This window comes from Cornus florida, unplaced genomic scaffold (genome assembly GCF_030987335.1).
Source record: "Cornus florida cultivar Cherokee Brave unplaced genomic scaffold, ASM3098733v1 CherokeeBrave_3.0.0_Hap2_Chr05, whole genome shotgun sequence".
Taxonomy (NCBI): Eukaryota; Viridiplantae; Streptophyta; class Magnoliopsida; order Cornales; family Cornaceae; genus Cornus; species Cornus florida.
The window spans coordinates 80,367,822-80,382,703 of NW_026775575.1; the positions used below are offsets into that span (position 1 = coordinate 80,367,822).

The 14,882-nt window shown below is 38.6% G+C and overlaps 2 protein-coding genes across 2 annotated transcripts; one reads left to right on the top strand and one right to left on the bottom strand.

The window, feature by feature from the left end:
• Window positions 1-9,007: 9,007 nt before the first annotated feature.
• LOC132307077 (osmotin-like protein) lies at window positions 9,008-10,038 on the bottom strand. Its single transcript, XM_059804739.1, has one exon. It carries the CDS (start codon window positions 9,954-9,956, stop codon window positions 9,204-9,206), a length of 753 nt encoding a protein of 250 aa, XP_059660722.1. The 5' UTR covers window positions 9,957-10,038; the 3' UTR covers window positions 9,008-9,203.
• Window positions 10,039-13,800: 3,762 nt separating this feature from the next.
• LOC132307080 (CLAVATA3/ESR (CLE)-related protein 46) lies at window positions 13,801-14,734 on the top strand. Its single transcript, XM_059804741.1, has 3 exons — window positions 13,801-14,011; window positions 14,202-14,269; window positions 14,369-14,734. The coding sequence occupies exons 1-3, from the start codon at window positions 13,903-13,905 to the stop codon at window positions 14,444-14,446; spliced, it is 255 nt and encodes an 84-aa protein (XP_059660724.1). The 5' UTR covers window positions 13,801-13,902; the 3' UTR covers window positions 14,447-14,734.
• The last annotated feature ends 148 nt before the right edge of the window (window positions 14,735-14,882 follow it).

The window sequence follows — 14,882 nt, forward strand, 5'->3', positions numbered from 1 at the left end:
TTTTTTTTTTTTTTTTTTTTTTTTTTTTTTCCTTAGAGCATGTGTATGGTAGTTAAGTATCCATTAAATTATAATATGAAATTACTAAAACATAGTAATAAAATTTGAAATTTTAAAAGGCGAATTGCAAAAAAAAACCACCCCTTAGCAAATACCCCTCTTATGAATTTTTGTAGCAAAAAACCCCTCTCAACTATCATGAGGGGGGTATTTTAACGTTGTAGCGATCAATTGAAGCAATTTCCTGGACAAAATTACCCCTTCTATCAAAACACACGCGCGCACGTGGCTTTGAATTAACTTCAGCTTGGTCATTTTCATCACGTGATGAATCGTGTGTCAGAGTTTCAAACCCGTTTTTTCCACCTTTGTAATAGGAGTCAAAGATTTCACCTCGCCACTATCGAGGGTTCTCTGTGATCAGAGGTTTGCTCATTCCATCGAGCTTTTGTGTTCATTGATCCTCTGTTTGGGGCTACTTTGTGGCTGTTGTTGGTGATTGGCTCTTCTCTTCCAACTTGATCAGCTGGCTGTCTGTTCCTCGCTACCGTCGAGGTTTCTGTGTGATCTTTGTGATCTGTGATTTGCTCTTGTTGTTGACTGTGGTGTCCACCGATCTATATCATATGTCTTTTTCCTCGCTTGCATCCAGGTTCCTCGCTTGAGTCGGGGTGTTTTGGATAGAGAGCTTTGTGCTCCTTCTTGTTGCTTCTCTGTTGTGTGGTTATGGGTCTCTTCTGTGTGGTGGATTGAGTGTTATTCTAGTGTTTTTTGAGGTGTAGGTTTTTGGTTTAGTTAGCTGCTGGTTGATTTTACTTCGCCTTTGATTTTTTGGTTTCTCCTCGTTGTTGGATTGGTTTCTTTTGCTCTTCGGGGTGGTGTGGGCGGTGGATGTGGTTTTTCCGGTTGCCAGCGGTTTCTGTGGTCTGGGTTGCGACATTAATCCCTAGGTGAGGCGCCTGTAATACGTTTTTTCTCTTGGTGGGCCAGCCCGGATTCATTTGCTAACCGAGTTTGCAATTCAATTGGGGCAGTGTATGGACCCTTGTATTTCAGGCCCACGAGTTAAGACTTTCAGCCTACCGGGTGCTGCGACTTTTTATTTGGGCAAGACTTCCGTTCCTCAGTCTGAGACAGTGGGCTTTTGTCCGTTACAACATGCTTGTTCTTTTCCTTCGATTTGGCCTTCTGCTCCTTCATGTTCTTTGCCTTCTTCGTCCACTATTGCAAGCAATTTGGTGCAGTTGGATACGTTTCGGGATGTCGGTCTATCATCTTACACTACTGAGTCTCTAAATATTTTGGTTTGGAATTATTAAGGCTTAGGTTCCCATTCAACGATTAAACAATTTCAACGTTTACAAGATAAGTTTTTGCCTGATATTGTTGGTCTTATTGAAACAAAAAATTATCCAAATCGTTATTTTTCTGTACAAAAATTGTTGGGTTTTTCTAATGGTTATGTTGTGGATCCTGTTGGTTTGGCTGGGGGTTTGGTTCTTTGGTGGAAGGCTCGTGTTAATTTGCATATTTTAGAACATACGGAGTTCTTTATTACGGCTGTTATTTCTTCCCCTAGTAGGGATCATTGGGTTTTGTCTCTTATTTATGCAAGTCCTGTGGATAGTTTGCGGGCATCTCAATGGGACTATTTAGCGCACCGAGCTCAGTCTTTGCCTGGGAATTGGGTATTAATTGGGGATTTTAATGATATTCTTTATGATTTTGAAAAATCGGGTGGCCGACTTTAACAGGGATGGCAACTTAAATCATTCCGATCACTGCTGGATCGCTGTGCTTTAGTGGACATTGGTTTTGTTGATTTTCCTTTCACTTGGTCTAATCACCGGGATGGCCAAGCTCATATTCAGGAGCGGCTTGATCGGGTGATGGCGACAAAGGACTGGCTTTTAGCTTTCCCTAAAGCTCAATTATCTCATCTCACAGTGCTAGGCTTTGATCATGCTGTTTTACTGTTGGAACTTCAACCTGTGATGCAGCCACGAAAACGTCAGTTCCATTTTGATGCTCGTTGGACGTTACAGGATGATTGTGCTTGTATTATTGATGGTGCTTGGTCTACTCCATTTTCAGGTTTCGCATAATTTAGGTGGGCTAAAAAATTGCGCCAGTGTAAATCTGATCTCATACACTGGGCTAAATTGAAAAATTTTCATTCCCGTGACCGCATTGCTAGTGCCGAGCGAAATCTTCGGGAAGTTAAAAATCGAGTTGTGGATTATCATCATTCTGAAGTTGTTTGGGCGGAACACTTATTAAGTTTTTGCTGGTTGGAGGATGAACTATTTTGGAAACAGAAATCTAGAATTCAGTGGTTAGAAGAAGGAGATCGGAATACCAAAGTTTTCCATGCAACCACACGGTAGAGACGAGCTCAGAATATGATATCGAGAGTTTATAATGATTGGCAATGGTGGGTGGTTGAGGAAGATGAAGTTCATACGGTGTTTCTTAGTTCTTTTCAGAAATTATTTCAATCTCAACATCCCACTAATATTAAGCAATTTTTGCGCTATGTTCCGGTTCGGATTTCAGATGACATGAATTCTATTTTGTTAGCAGAACCTTCAGAACTGGAAGTGAAACAAGCAGTATTTTCTATGGCACCAATGAAGACCTCGGGTCCTGATGGTATGACACCCCTGTTCTATCAGAAATATTGGGAGGTACTAAAGGTTGATATTTTACATGCTATCTCTAGTTTTTTTGCTACTAGGAATTTATTATCCGCTCTTAATCATACTAATATCGTGTTAATTCCTAAAATACAGTCTCCAACGTTTGTTTCTTATTATAGGCCTATTTCTTTATGTTATGTATCCTATAGAATTATTACTAAGGTTATGACTAACCGTTTGAAAGGGATCATTGGATCTCTTATCAGCGAGTCCTAGAGTGCTTTTGTTGTAAATCGACATATCACGGATAATATTCTCATTACTTATGAGATATTACACTATCTTAAGAACAAGCAGAAAGGGAAAAAAGGCTTTATGGCGCTCAAGCTTGACATGAGTAAGGCCTATGATAGAGTTGAATGGCCGTTTCTTTTTCAAATGTTACATAGATTGGGGTTGCACTCTCATTGGATTAAGTTGATTTCGGCTTGTATATCTACAGTGTCGTATTCTTTGAAAATTAATGGGCAGCATGTGGGTTTTTTTCGTCCATCTCGGGGTTTGCGATAGGGTGACCCGCTCTCCCCGTATTTGTTTATTATTTGTGCTAAGCCCTGTCTCTAGCATTTTTTCGTGTCTAGCAAGCCCAACTGTTGTCTGGTATCAAAATTTATCAGGATGCTCCGTCCGTCTCTCATCTTTTCTTCGCGGATGATTCTATTATTTTTTGTGCGGCTATGGAGTCGGAGGTGCATCTTGTGAAAAGAATTTTGGTTGATTATGAGCAGGCATTGAGGCAACAAGTCAATTTTACTAAATCCTTAATTTTTTCCTCCAACAATACTTCAGTTTCCTTGCGTCGTTCTATTGGGCATTTTTTAGGGATGCGCCTGGATGGGTTACATAATAGGTATCTCGGTGTGCCAGCTCTTGTGGGTCGCTCTAAGCGTGATGTGTTTCAGTTCTTATTAGCTTAGGTGAAAGACTGTTTGTCTTCGTAGAAGGCTTGCTCTTTATCCACTGGGGGGAAAGAGGTACTTATTAAGTCGGTGCTGAGTGTTTTGCCTACGTATGTTATGTCTTCCTTTAAGCTCCCTCGTACTTTATGTCTTGAGCTAACGCAGTCTATTCGTTCTTTCTGGTGGTGTAATAAAGGCAAATCTCGCTCCATTCATTGGGTTTCCTGGGATTTCCTCTGTTGGAGGAAGCAACAGGGTGGTCTTAGGTTTCGAGATTTGGAGGCGTTTAATCTGGCTCTTTTGGCAAAACATGCATGGAATTTCCAGGTTCGTTAGAATGGTTTGGTTTTTGCTATGCTTAAAGCTAAATATTTTCCTTTATGTTCATTTTTGGATGCTCCTTTGGGCTCTAATCCCTCTTGGGGCTGGCATAATATTTGGTCTTCTGAACCTTTTTTGCGTCAGGGCCTGCGCTGGCTTGTGGGTAATGGGAAATCAATTCATATTTGGAATGATCATTGGGTTCTCGCTCTTCTTTTCAAGCTCCCTCGTCCGCAGTTTGATGTGTCTTATCACTTTGTGGCGGATTTAATTCATCTACAGTCCCAAACATAGAATGTGAGTGTTTTGCGCCATCTTTTTTCTCCTTTGGTGGTCCAGAAAATTTTGCGATTGCATATTAGTCGTTGGGATAAACCGGACTCTCAAATCTGGGCGCCTGAGCGTACGGGTATTTTCTCCGTTCGGTCGGCATATTCTTTTGCTACGTCTCTCTTTGATTTTTCTTCAGTTGTTCGACGACCTTCTTGCTGGAATTCGGTTTGGCACTGCCTTTCTCTTTCTAAGATGAAGCATTTTCTTTGGCAATGTTGTCATCACGCTCTTCCTACTGGTTCTGCGTTATTGATGTGGGGTTGTGTTGTTTCCCCTTTGTGACCTCGCTGTGGATTGGAGGAGGAATCTATTGTGCATCTTTTGTTTTTTTTTGTTCTCATTCTCTGCAGGTTTGGAAGCTATCTCCGCTTCTTTTTTATTTTTCTTCGTCTTCCTTTCGGACTTTTGTCGATGGTTAGCGGTTTTTGATGCATCGGGCGAGTTTGGTATCGGATCCTCCAGTAGCTATTGGCATGATTTCCTTCTGTGTATGGTATATTTGGAAAGCCAGGAATCATTTGGTCTTTGAGAGTGTTTTGTGGCAGCCAGAGAAAGTTATGGAACGTGCTTTTGCTAGCTTTTGGGAATTTCAGGAGGCGCAGTCCTAATCCCACAAATTATCTGTTGCTGGTCTATCTTTTTCTTCTGCTTCTTGGTTTTCGCCTGATCGGGGAGTGATTAACTGTAATTTTGATGCTTGTTTCTCTTTGAAGCTACTTCGTGGGAGTGGGGGTGCAGTGTTTCGTGATTATCAAGGCTCTATCCTCAAAGCTATGGTGTTTTGCCCATTTTTTGCCTCGTTTGCGATGATGGTTGAGGCGATTGTTTGTCTTCATGCTTTGTTTTGGGCCTCTTTCTTTGGGTACCGTTATTTAAGTTTCGAATCGGATACTAAAGTTGTTGTTGCAGCTGTGGAGGATACTTTTGTTAGATCTACTAAGATTGCATCTATTTGTTTTGATGTTCAAATGGCGCTTCGGTACTTCTTTGCAGCGTTTTTGACTTTTGTTCGACGTTCTGCTAATTGTGTGGGTCATGCTTTGGCTGTGTTGTCGAGGTCTGATGTGGCGATGGATCGTGTTTTAGATCATTGTCCGTCTCAAATTGTTAATATGGTGCGGCTGGATTTGTTGGGTGCACCGACTAATGTCCTTGGTTGTGTTTCTTAGTAGTCTTATTTGTTTTCTTTTTGTTTCTGTTGTTTACCTTTGCTAGGAAAAAAAAAAAAAAAGGTTTCCACCTCTGTGACCGTCCCAATCACCGGCTTCGGTGAGAACCAGTATCCCATCATCGACAACACAGGTGAGCAAAGACGGTGCAGGGAACTTAGAACGGTGGTGCAGCGGCAATGACAGAATGGACTGGCTGTGACCTTGCCTCACGGCACCGGCTGGCAAGGAGAAGCTCGGCTATGAGCTTTTCGGCCGTAAATGACGCAGTTATGATGAAGAATTGTGGCGGTGACTCGCTTGGAGGACTGAAGGAGGCTCAGAGGGCTCGGCTTTGGATGATGTAGGCCATGATGGAGCGACGGCGAGTTCAGCTTTAATGATGAAGGTGGCAGCAAGCTCGGTTTTGATGAAGCGACGGTAGAGATGACGGACGGTGGTGAGAAGACCAGCTCGGCGGCGAGCTCGGCTGGTGGAATCGGTGGCTGGCGAGTAAGGGAGGGCTCGGCGATGCAGCGGCAGTGATTGCAGATAGCTCGATCGTGGGCGAAGGATTGTGGAGAGCTTGGTTGTTGGCTCAATGAAAGACGTCGAAAGGATCGCGTTAGCAACGAATATTCAAGGTCCCCGTCAGCAACTCGTATGAGGTTGTTTCTGGGTTCAATCATTTCGATCCTGGGTTCAATCATATTCAAATCTGCTTCTGGGTTCAATCATTTCGATCCAAAACCCAGTAATTTTCGTCGCAACACCTTCTGTAGAGCTCTGTCTGAGGGCAATTTAGAATGGCTAGGCTCAACTTCTTTTGATTTAGAGGGATTCTGTGTTGACTCAATTAAGTCAACCAGCGATATTTAATACAGAAGATAGGAATGAAGAAGAAACAAAGGAGTCGGGGAGAGAAGATTTGGTGAGGTCTGTGACAATTGGAGACAACATAGACGTTATGGGTAATGATGAATTCAGTTTTGGGAAAAGAGATATGAGCGCCTTTCCATGCCTATTATGGTGGTGGTCGGCAAGGGTTGGTTATGGTGGTGGGTTCAGTTGTTTAAGGGGTACTTTTGTCCAAAATATAATTTCTTAAACAATATTCGTTTAAATACCCCCTCATGATAGTTGAGAGGAGTTTTTTGTTACAAAAATTCACGAGGGTTATTTGCTATAGATATAGTCAAGGAGAATTTTTTACAATTCGCCCAAATTTAAAATATAAAGCACCAACAACAATTTCAAACAAATCAAAGTCATATTAAATGCAATTAATTGATTAGGGTCTTTATTGGCATTTTGTGGGGAATGTGGAAAAGCCGGATCAAATCTCCTTCCCCCAAGTCCATTCTATAAGGTTCACCAAATACACCTTAAGTCAAGTTTTTACTATTAATTTTATTCAATTTACTAGGGACATTTTGGGTGGGTAACTAAGAAAAGTTCAAGAGTTGCTACTTTCCCTTAGTTATTTTTATTTATTATTTAATTGGGAGGCAACAAGTGGAACTTTTTTTGTAATACGTTTATACCTCTGGAGAAATTAATATTATTTATAATTATCAAATTATTTATGTGTTCATAGAATACAAGTCAAACAACATTTTTTTTATAATTACATATTAATAAAGGAGTCAAGTCCAATTAATACCTAATTAAACTCTTGAATTATATAGGAGCGTATACATTGAGCTCTCGAAAACTCATTTGAGGAGCCCAAAGTCCAAATTCCGCAAGCCATGGGTGCTCCAACCCAATCTTGAAAAGCGGGCCCTAATTTTTGGCTCGCAGAATGGATTGCTAATTTTAAAGAGCAGGCCCGGCGGTCTTTTTAACGGTCTTAAGGGGCTGTTTGACTTAGACCTTTTTACCAAAAATTGATCTAAGAGACAAGAACCCTGTGCCTTATATTGGTCATGATGGTACATCCGTTCACAGTTTTAATATCTCAATCTAGTGGATCAATTATAATGGGAATCCTAATGAGATCCAAATATTACAACTTCCTTTTATTTTTGTGATTATTAGATAATAGATTAATGTAGGCTTGACTCAGAATAAATAATAGATCAAAAGCAGCAAAATTAATCAATATATACATGGGACCATGGTGATCTTATCTTTGATCTTCAGTTTAGTGCCACATTAGAAACCTATTTCATTTCATGACATTTGACAAAATAAAATGTACTGGATAATTGGATTTCAGGTATAATTTGACGTGCACTAATAAAAAAATTAAAAAGAAAGAAAAAGAAAAAAAGAAAAAAGGAAAAGGTAAGTCCTTTGAGAGCTCCACGGGATGGGCAGTTTAAAAAGGGCAAAAAGAAAAATTCAAATACGGAGTATTTTGATAGACGAGCAGCTGGCTTTACCAAAAAAGAATAAAAAGCACAGTTCTCAAAACATTTAAAAATAAAAGTAAAAAACTTTTTCTTTTCCTTTTCGCAAAGTGGTCAGTCGGATACGAACAAATATTTGTTTGGGTCTATTTGTTTTGAAATGACAATTTTGCAACGCACTTTTCTTTTTTCCCTCTCTTTTTTTCATTCATTACACAAATATATGTGTGTGTGTGGTGTTAGTAACCCTTAAAGTTTTTACTAATATTGATTTTTTATTTCACAAAATTAAACTGTTGGCAATAGCATAAATCATATATATATTAAAGCAATTACAAGAGAGATGGTCCCGATCAATTATCTTTGGACTGGTACTTGCTTTTAAAGTTTTACTTGAAATAAAAAATAAAAAATGAACAAACCCATTCTCTCACTTGGCACTACTAGTCTCTTTAGGGTACAACAACTAGATAAGATAAATAATTGGACACGTGAGAAGACGATTCGATCTTTTGCTTCTTCTCTCGAAAGTTCTCCTTTTTTTTTCTTTTTTTTATTTTTATTTTATTTTTATCATATGCTAGCACCAACTTTGCAGAGTCTGTCCACCCTATCTCTGCCTCTGACCATCCTCAGAGATTCGCTGTTGTTACCCCAGTGCAATGACAAATACAGTAGTTCCAAAACAGCACTGCCCTTGCTGTCTCAATTACTGTGCGTGATTTACTAAAATCAGACGTTCTAAAATTCAAGCCCTTGCAAATCCCACAAACTAAAATATTTAAATTTCAAACTCCCCAAAACAAAACAAATCGTATGGATCAAAATGCCACGTCACGAGAAGAATCCGGACCGTCCAACCAATGTGTTTTCACTTTCACAGCTCCCCATTTTGTTTTGTTTTTTTTACCGCTGGATAAATTCCCATTTAATTATAGATTATCAACACGATACAAGTAGTATAATATTAGGAAGTCTAGGAACACACAATATTTCCAAAACCCCAATCTTTCAAAATATATATTTATTTCCAAACCCCAAATCAAAGAAATTTAAATTTAAATTTAAAATTCATTTGAAACAGACGCTCAACAATTTTGTCCATACGAAACTTGAGCACTTGCTGCTGCCCTCAACGAAATGCTTGGTTCAAAACCGAAATAACACACACACACCCCCAGACGTGAAACACATGAACTACTGATAACATGCGCATTCCTTGCTAACGTGCGCACGACTGTTGGCATGAAAAATAGATCATATTTGGGAATATATTTAGCTCTCATTAAATAAACTCCCAGTAAGACATAGAAATACCACTTGAAGTCGAATACATTTTCAAACCCCAAAAGTAGAATAACATTTCATTTGAAACTCAAAAGAGTGACCAAACATGAAGTCCAGAGTAACTATACTAAGCTTACTCCGCACTGTTGCTAACATGCCCATTTAGTGACAGAAAATGACCTTGAGCTCACGGGGCGCAGAGCACTCGTGCATGAGAGAGGGGCTATCGTGCGCATAGGTCATGGTGGCCGGACATGCGTGCTTGAAGAACTCAGAATAGGTGGAAGCCCTACACGTCTGAGGACTGTTGTAGTGGTTCCTGCAGCAAAGCTCGTCCGTACGGAACGCTTCGCACCCACTCTTGCAGGCCACCACGGGTCCGTGACCGGGAGGGCACCGAACCTGCAAGCTGCTGGGACACGTGGCGACAAGGTCGGCCCTGCAGCCCACGACGGGGCACGTGCCCCGTCCCTCGTGCGGCGTCACCGTCATGGGGATGTTGAAGCCGTCGACGAGGCTGACGCCGTAGGAGGAGAGGTCGGTGTGGCCGTGGTGGAGGCTGAACTGGGCTAGGGTGGCGGGGGCCTCGCCGCCGAGGCCGTTGCACTCGAGGCGGCCGCCGCAGTCGCCGGTGTTGCAGGAGAAGCGGCCGTTGGAGTAGGTGCAGCCGGTGCGGGCCCAGATGCGGCCGGACCAGTGCTGGCTCGGGGCCGGGAAGGAGCGGTGGGTCAGTTTCTGGAGGGGGAAGCCGCCGCGCTCGAGGACGGGGTGGCCGGCGTTGGGTTGGATGGCGGGCCAGACGGTGTAGGGGCAGTTGTTGACGACGGTTAAAATCATCCCCGGGTACGTAGCTTTGGCGAGGGTACAGAGGATAAGGAGGAGAGAGAGTGAGAAGAGAATCGAAGAGGCGGACATGGTTTTAGGTTTTTAGTGAGAGAGAGTGTAGCCAAGTGTGAAGAAGGTGAAGGTGGGTATAGGTGGCATTTATAGGCAATAAGGTTTGTGATGCAGTGTCACAAAGATGGAGAGGCGTGGACTGTTTGTGATATTTGTTATGTTTGTGAATTGACCAAAAAGGTCTTCCTCTTATAGTTGTACAAATATTCCACGTAGTAGTGTAATTATAGCTCTGCTGTTACTTTTGTGTCTTTTTGTACAGTGGGCTTTTGGAACTTTTGTCATAGCCAAAGAAAAATACGTTTTACACCGATCATGTGAACTCAGATGGCTGTCGGAATAAAATAGGGTTTAATTCATTTACACCCTCCTCTGCTTTGTCAATAGTTAGTTGTAGGAGATCCATATTTACAAATTTTAAGTCAGACGCTCTAAGACATTGTTTGCTGACAATACCAAACAAGTGTTTCAAATGACTAATTTTTTTTATTTTTTATTTTATTTTTTATTTTTTCATACAACGATTAGTCAAACACATTTTATGTAACTCCCGCCAAAGACTATTCAATGTGTCTAACCAAATACCTTTTATTCTTCTAAAATAAAAAAATATCCATATGTATTTTTTTTTTTTTCCCTAAATAAGATATTATTGATTTGTCTGTCCCAAATGCAAATTTTAGGATTCAAGCAAAATAAGGGTTAATTTTGCTTGAATATCAATTCAATTTGTTGTAGGTGCATTGTGAAATCAAAATTAATTCACTCTTTTAAACTGTAAAACTAGAATTTCAAAACGAAGTTTATTTTATATTCCTCTTTTTCCAAAACGAGTAGATTTTGATTCGAAAATTCTGACTCTCTCATATCTGGTAGGCCAGTGACTTTCCTTCCAAAGTATAACGGATTATCATTATACCCTCGGGCAAACATTAACAACATTTATTTACATCTATTATAGGTAGTATTGGAAAAAAAAAATTTATAATAAAATATCTCAGAGTTCTGAAATTTCTAAGCCTCGAGAACAATACTAGACTAACCTAAACATTTTTAATTTTTTTTTTTTGCTGCACATAAACATCGTTCACAATAATAAAATCCCTAAACAAAAATAGGATTTGGCTTATAATTTAATAAGTACGTGATTTAAATATTTTATACTAGTTCAAATTTATTATAATTTGAAAAAAGTTCTATATATTTAGAGAAATAGACAATTTTAGAATTCCAAAATCATTGGTGTTTTCAATGTATTTCGTGATAAATATTTATACTCGTGTCTCTACCATAAACGTATTTATATATATTAAAAAAGGATAAGAAATTTCTATATATTAATTTGATATTCATTTAAAGCACTAGACAAAGATTATTTAACCACAAAATCATCAATAATGCTAGCTTGCACGTAATTTTGTACTCCGTATCTGTTTGAGGTGGTAGGTACTGAACATTTGTTTTGGTTCAAGAGTCAACCAAATTGAAAACAAAAGTAGGAGTGGAAGTGCATTTTTGAAAGTTAATTATTATATTTTAAATCCAAATCTTTGATCAGATTGAATTTTGTAACTAATGCATGTGCTAAAAATGATTAGTTTATCAACAGCGTTCGTTTCGAGAAAGATAAAACAGACAACAGCATGTCCAAAACCATAGCATTGAAATATATATATATATGTGTATGTATTATAATTAAGCAAAATATTTTGCTTTCACATACAGGTTTATTATTCAAAATGCCATCTGAAAGACAAAAAAACACAAGAATGTGCACAAGTTAGAGCGTCCGGGCGGCACTCTCTTTAGAGTATATCTATGTCAGTTAAGAGAGAGAAGTGGAGTATCTTGTGAGACCTACAACCATTGTCTGAGCCTTTGTCCACAGATAGAGAAGCCTTTGGAAAACCCTATTTTTTGTTTCCTTTGTTTAATCAATCTGACTGAAGGGAAAAAAGGAAAAGGCAGATATGGATGAGATAAATTAATAAAATAATAAATAGAGAATGAGATAATTTGGTTCCACACCATGGCACATTTGAATTAAAAAAAATAGAGTACCACATCATCACTTTTTAGCTTACGTGACTCTCTACTTTTTAAAAAGTAGATAGATAACTTGTGCTACCCACATCGAATGTTCTTAATATTACAAAATACTTATGCAAGAAAAAAAAATTACTTATGCACATATGAACACACGCAATGATGCATGTATACGATCATGCCTACTTGGTGACTATTTTTTATTTTTTCAAGTTTAAAGTTATTTTTATACGTAGTAGTAAATTTTCGTAATTTTGATCACCAAAATTAAAATTTTTTGATTGAAAGACGAGTCTTTCAAATAAAATATAGATTAGATTTGAATTTTCTAGAAGTTAACTTCGGGACTTTTTATCAGGCAAATGTGAGGAGTTGGAGCCTCATAGTAGCATTTATGGGCGGATGTGTGAGTTTACATATATATATTTTTTAAAGTAGTTATTAGATCAACAAAGATATTGTACGCCAACTCAATTTTTTCGTGGAATTTTTTGTTTTTTTTGGAAATTAAACTAAAAAGAAAAAATAAAAGACAACAAGAATTTTCTTTGTTGGCAGCCACCTTTAGTGTATTAAAATTGGGTGGGCCTTGCATTCAAACATTTTGTATTGTACCCAGGTTGATGGATCAGATTTGGGCTTTAGTTTGTCAATCTGAGTTTGGATCCACTTGATTGGGTATAGTTCCTTAAGTTGTGCTTGGTTTGCACTGAAGACATTCATTGAGATTAATGATAGAGGAAGGATAAGAGTAAAAGTGAATATGAATTATATGATAAACGAAACTGAATGACTGCAATAATTTTTTTTTTTTAATAATAAAGTGTTACCTTCATAAACGAATGACTGAAAAGAAAAACAAACTAAATAAAATGAGAGAAAAATAATACTTATTTTGACGATACATATCACAAATTTGTCAAATGCTTATAGAGAGTTCTTCCCTTTTGAAGTGTTTGACCACTTGATTTATGCCCTCTTGAACATCAATCGTAATCTTAAAACACTTGGACGTATGTTCATTGACGAAGGGGCTTCATTTTATAAAATCAAATGAAACTAGACGAGACCTGATTTATGAAGTATATTTTCCACAAGGTGAAATTGAGCAACAATGAACATTTATTGCTGGCAAGATGATTCGAACTCTTGACCGAGGTGAATAAATATGATTTATGAAAGATAATTTGCAGAAAATTTTCATTCTGCTTCTCCACATATCACAGTTGAGTGCTTGCCTATAAAAAGGAGTCTTGGTGATCAAAGGAAGCTAGGTTGACATAAAAAGGGATTGACCGACATTAGTCCAGTTCAGAATCATCTTGTACTCTTTTTCTTTGAATAATGTGGTAATAATGAACTAAGATTCATTATATATCATTTATCGCAAACATTTTCTTCAACTTTTCCCAAAGCATCAGCAGCACTCAAAATGAAAAAATGTAATTAACCCTACCACGTGCCATTTCATTATGTGCCGTGTCTTCAAGTCATTACATCGCTTATGCAACGACAATTACTTTTCATGTATCTGGGTGCACTAACAATCTACACACGGCACAGGATCTAAGCAGATTCTAGAAGCAGATAAAAATCAAAATTCTACACTGCAAACTATATTGGGGGGTCCAACTCCAACATCCCATGCCGACGGGATGGTTCAAGCACTCAGAAGAAAAGTAACGTTTAACACGCAAATTTATCAATGATGCAATGATAACTGAAAAGAAGTCAACCCACAATGAATGGCATAGGATCCCAAGTACCTTTAACAAACATTCCATGTTTTCAATTTTGGTTATGATTACCATATATGTGTACATAATAAGAAATTTTCTTTCATGCTTGAGAACAGCACTTACCTCTACCACCCCCATCTTCTATATCCATTTCCAACTTGTACCAACTCATCCCCAAGATGAGGAGGGGATCACAGAGACTAATCCATCTTCTCTTGGTATGGTTTCTGCTTGCTGCGCTTCAAAACCGTTGCAGCATTACCTTTGAGGTCCAAGCTACAGAATCAGGCAAGTAACTGCTCTTGCTTCACTATCAAACTCCACAGTTTCACTTTATCAACTATTCTTTTATTTACGTTTGCACTATATACCATGTACAGAAAAAGAGGAGAAAAAACAAGTAAACATGCATGCTACTGATTTAGTTCTTAAGAATAGAAAGGTCTAACGAAGACTGCTTTGTCAATTGTTACCATAGTTGATTTCAAGCTCAGACCTGCACAACTCAGCTCTAGGTCAACCAGTGCATACATTCTAACTACCTGGGTAAGTACTCAGAATACTCATCTTTGGTCTTTCATTTAATGCAACTGGCTTCTACTTCAAAAGCATTTCTAACTAAATGAATATCACAACATTAAGCAGGTTGAAGAGGGGAAGAACCATAAAGCCTCATCTGTTCCTAACCCGGTTGGAAATCATCGCCCACCATCAAGGGGATGAATCATCAACCACCATTCTTGCCTTTATCCCGTACAAACGGGGGTCAGCCATCAAGGGGATGAATCGATGAATGGAAACGTTCAGCATAATAGGTTGGAAAGATTCAGTGTTTTCCTTTAGAGGTGGTGGAGTTTAGACACATTTGTGTAGGTTGGAAAAGTTTTATGATTTTAGGGGGTGATGTTTGTACAAAGGAATATATTTGAAGACTTCAAATTCCATGAGAATTTAAGTAATAAATGTCTCCGCAAATTTAATTCTAAAAACATCTAGAACATTTCCAAAAGGCTTGTATGTTCTAAATCAAAGTATCCCAACTGCTAAAATCACATTCAACGGATAAATATCTCACTAGAAGAGCAAATTTAATTCAGGTTTCCTATTGAATATGCTTATATTCACCTTCTGGGAAAAAAAAAAAAGAGGAAAATATACT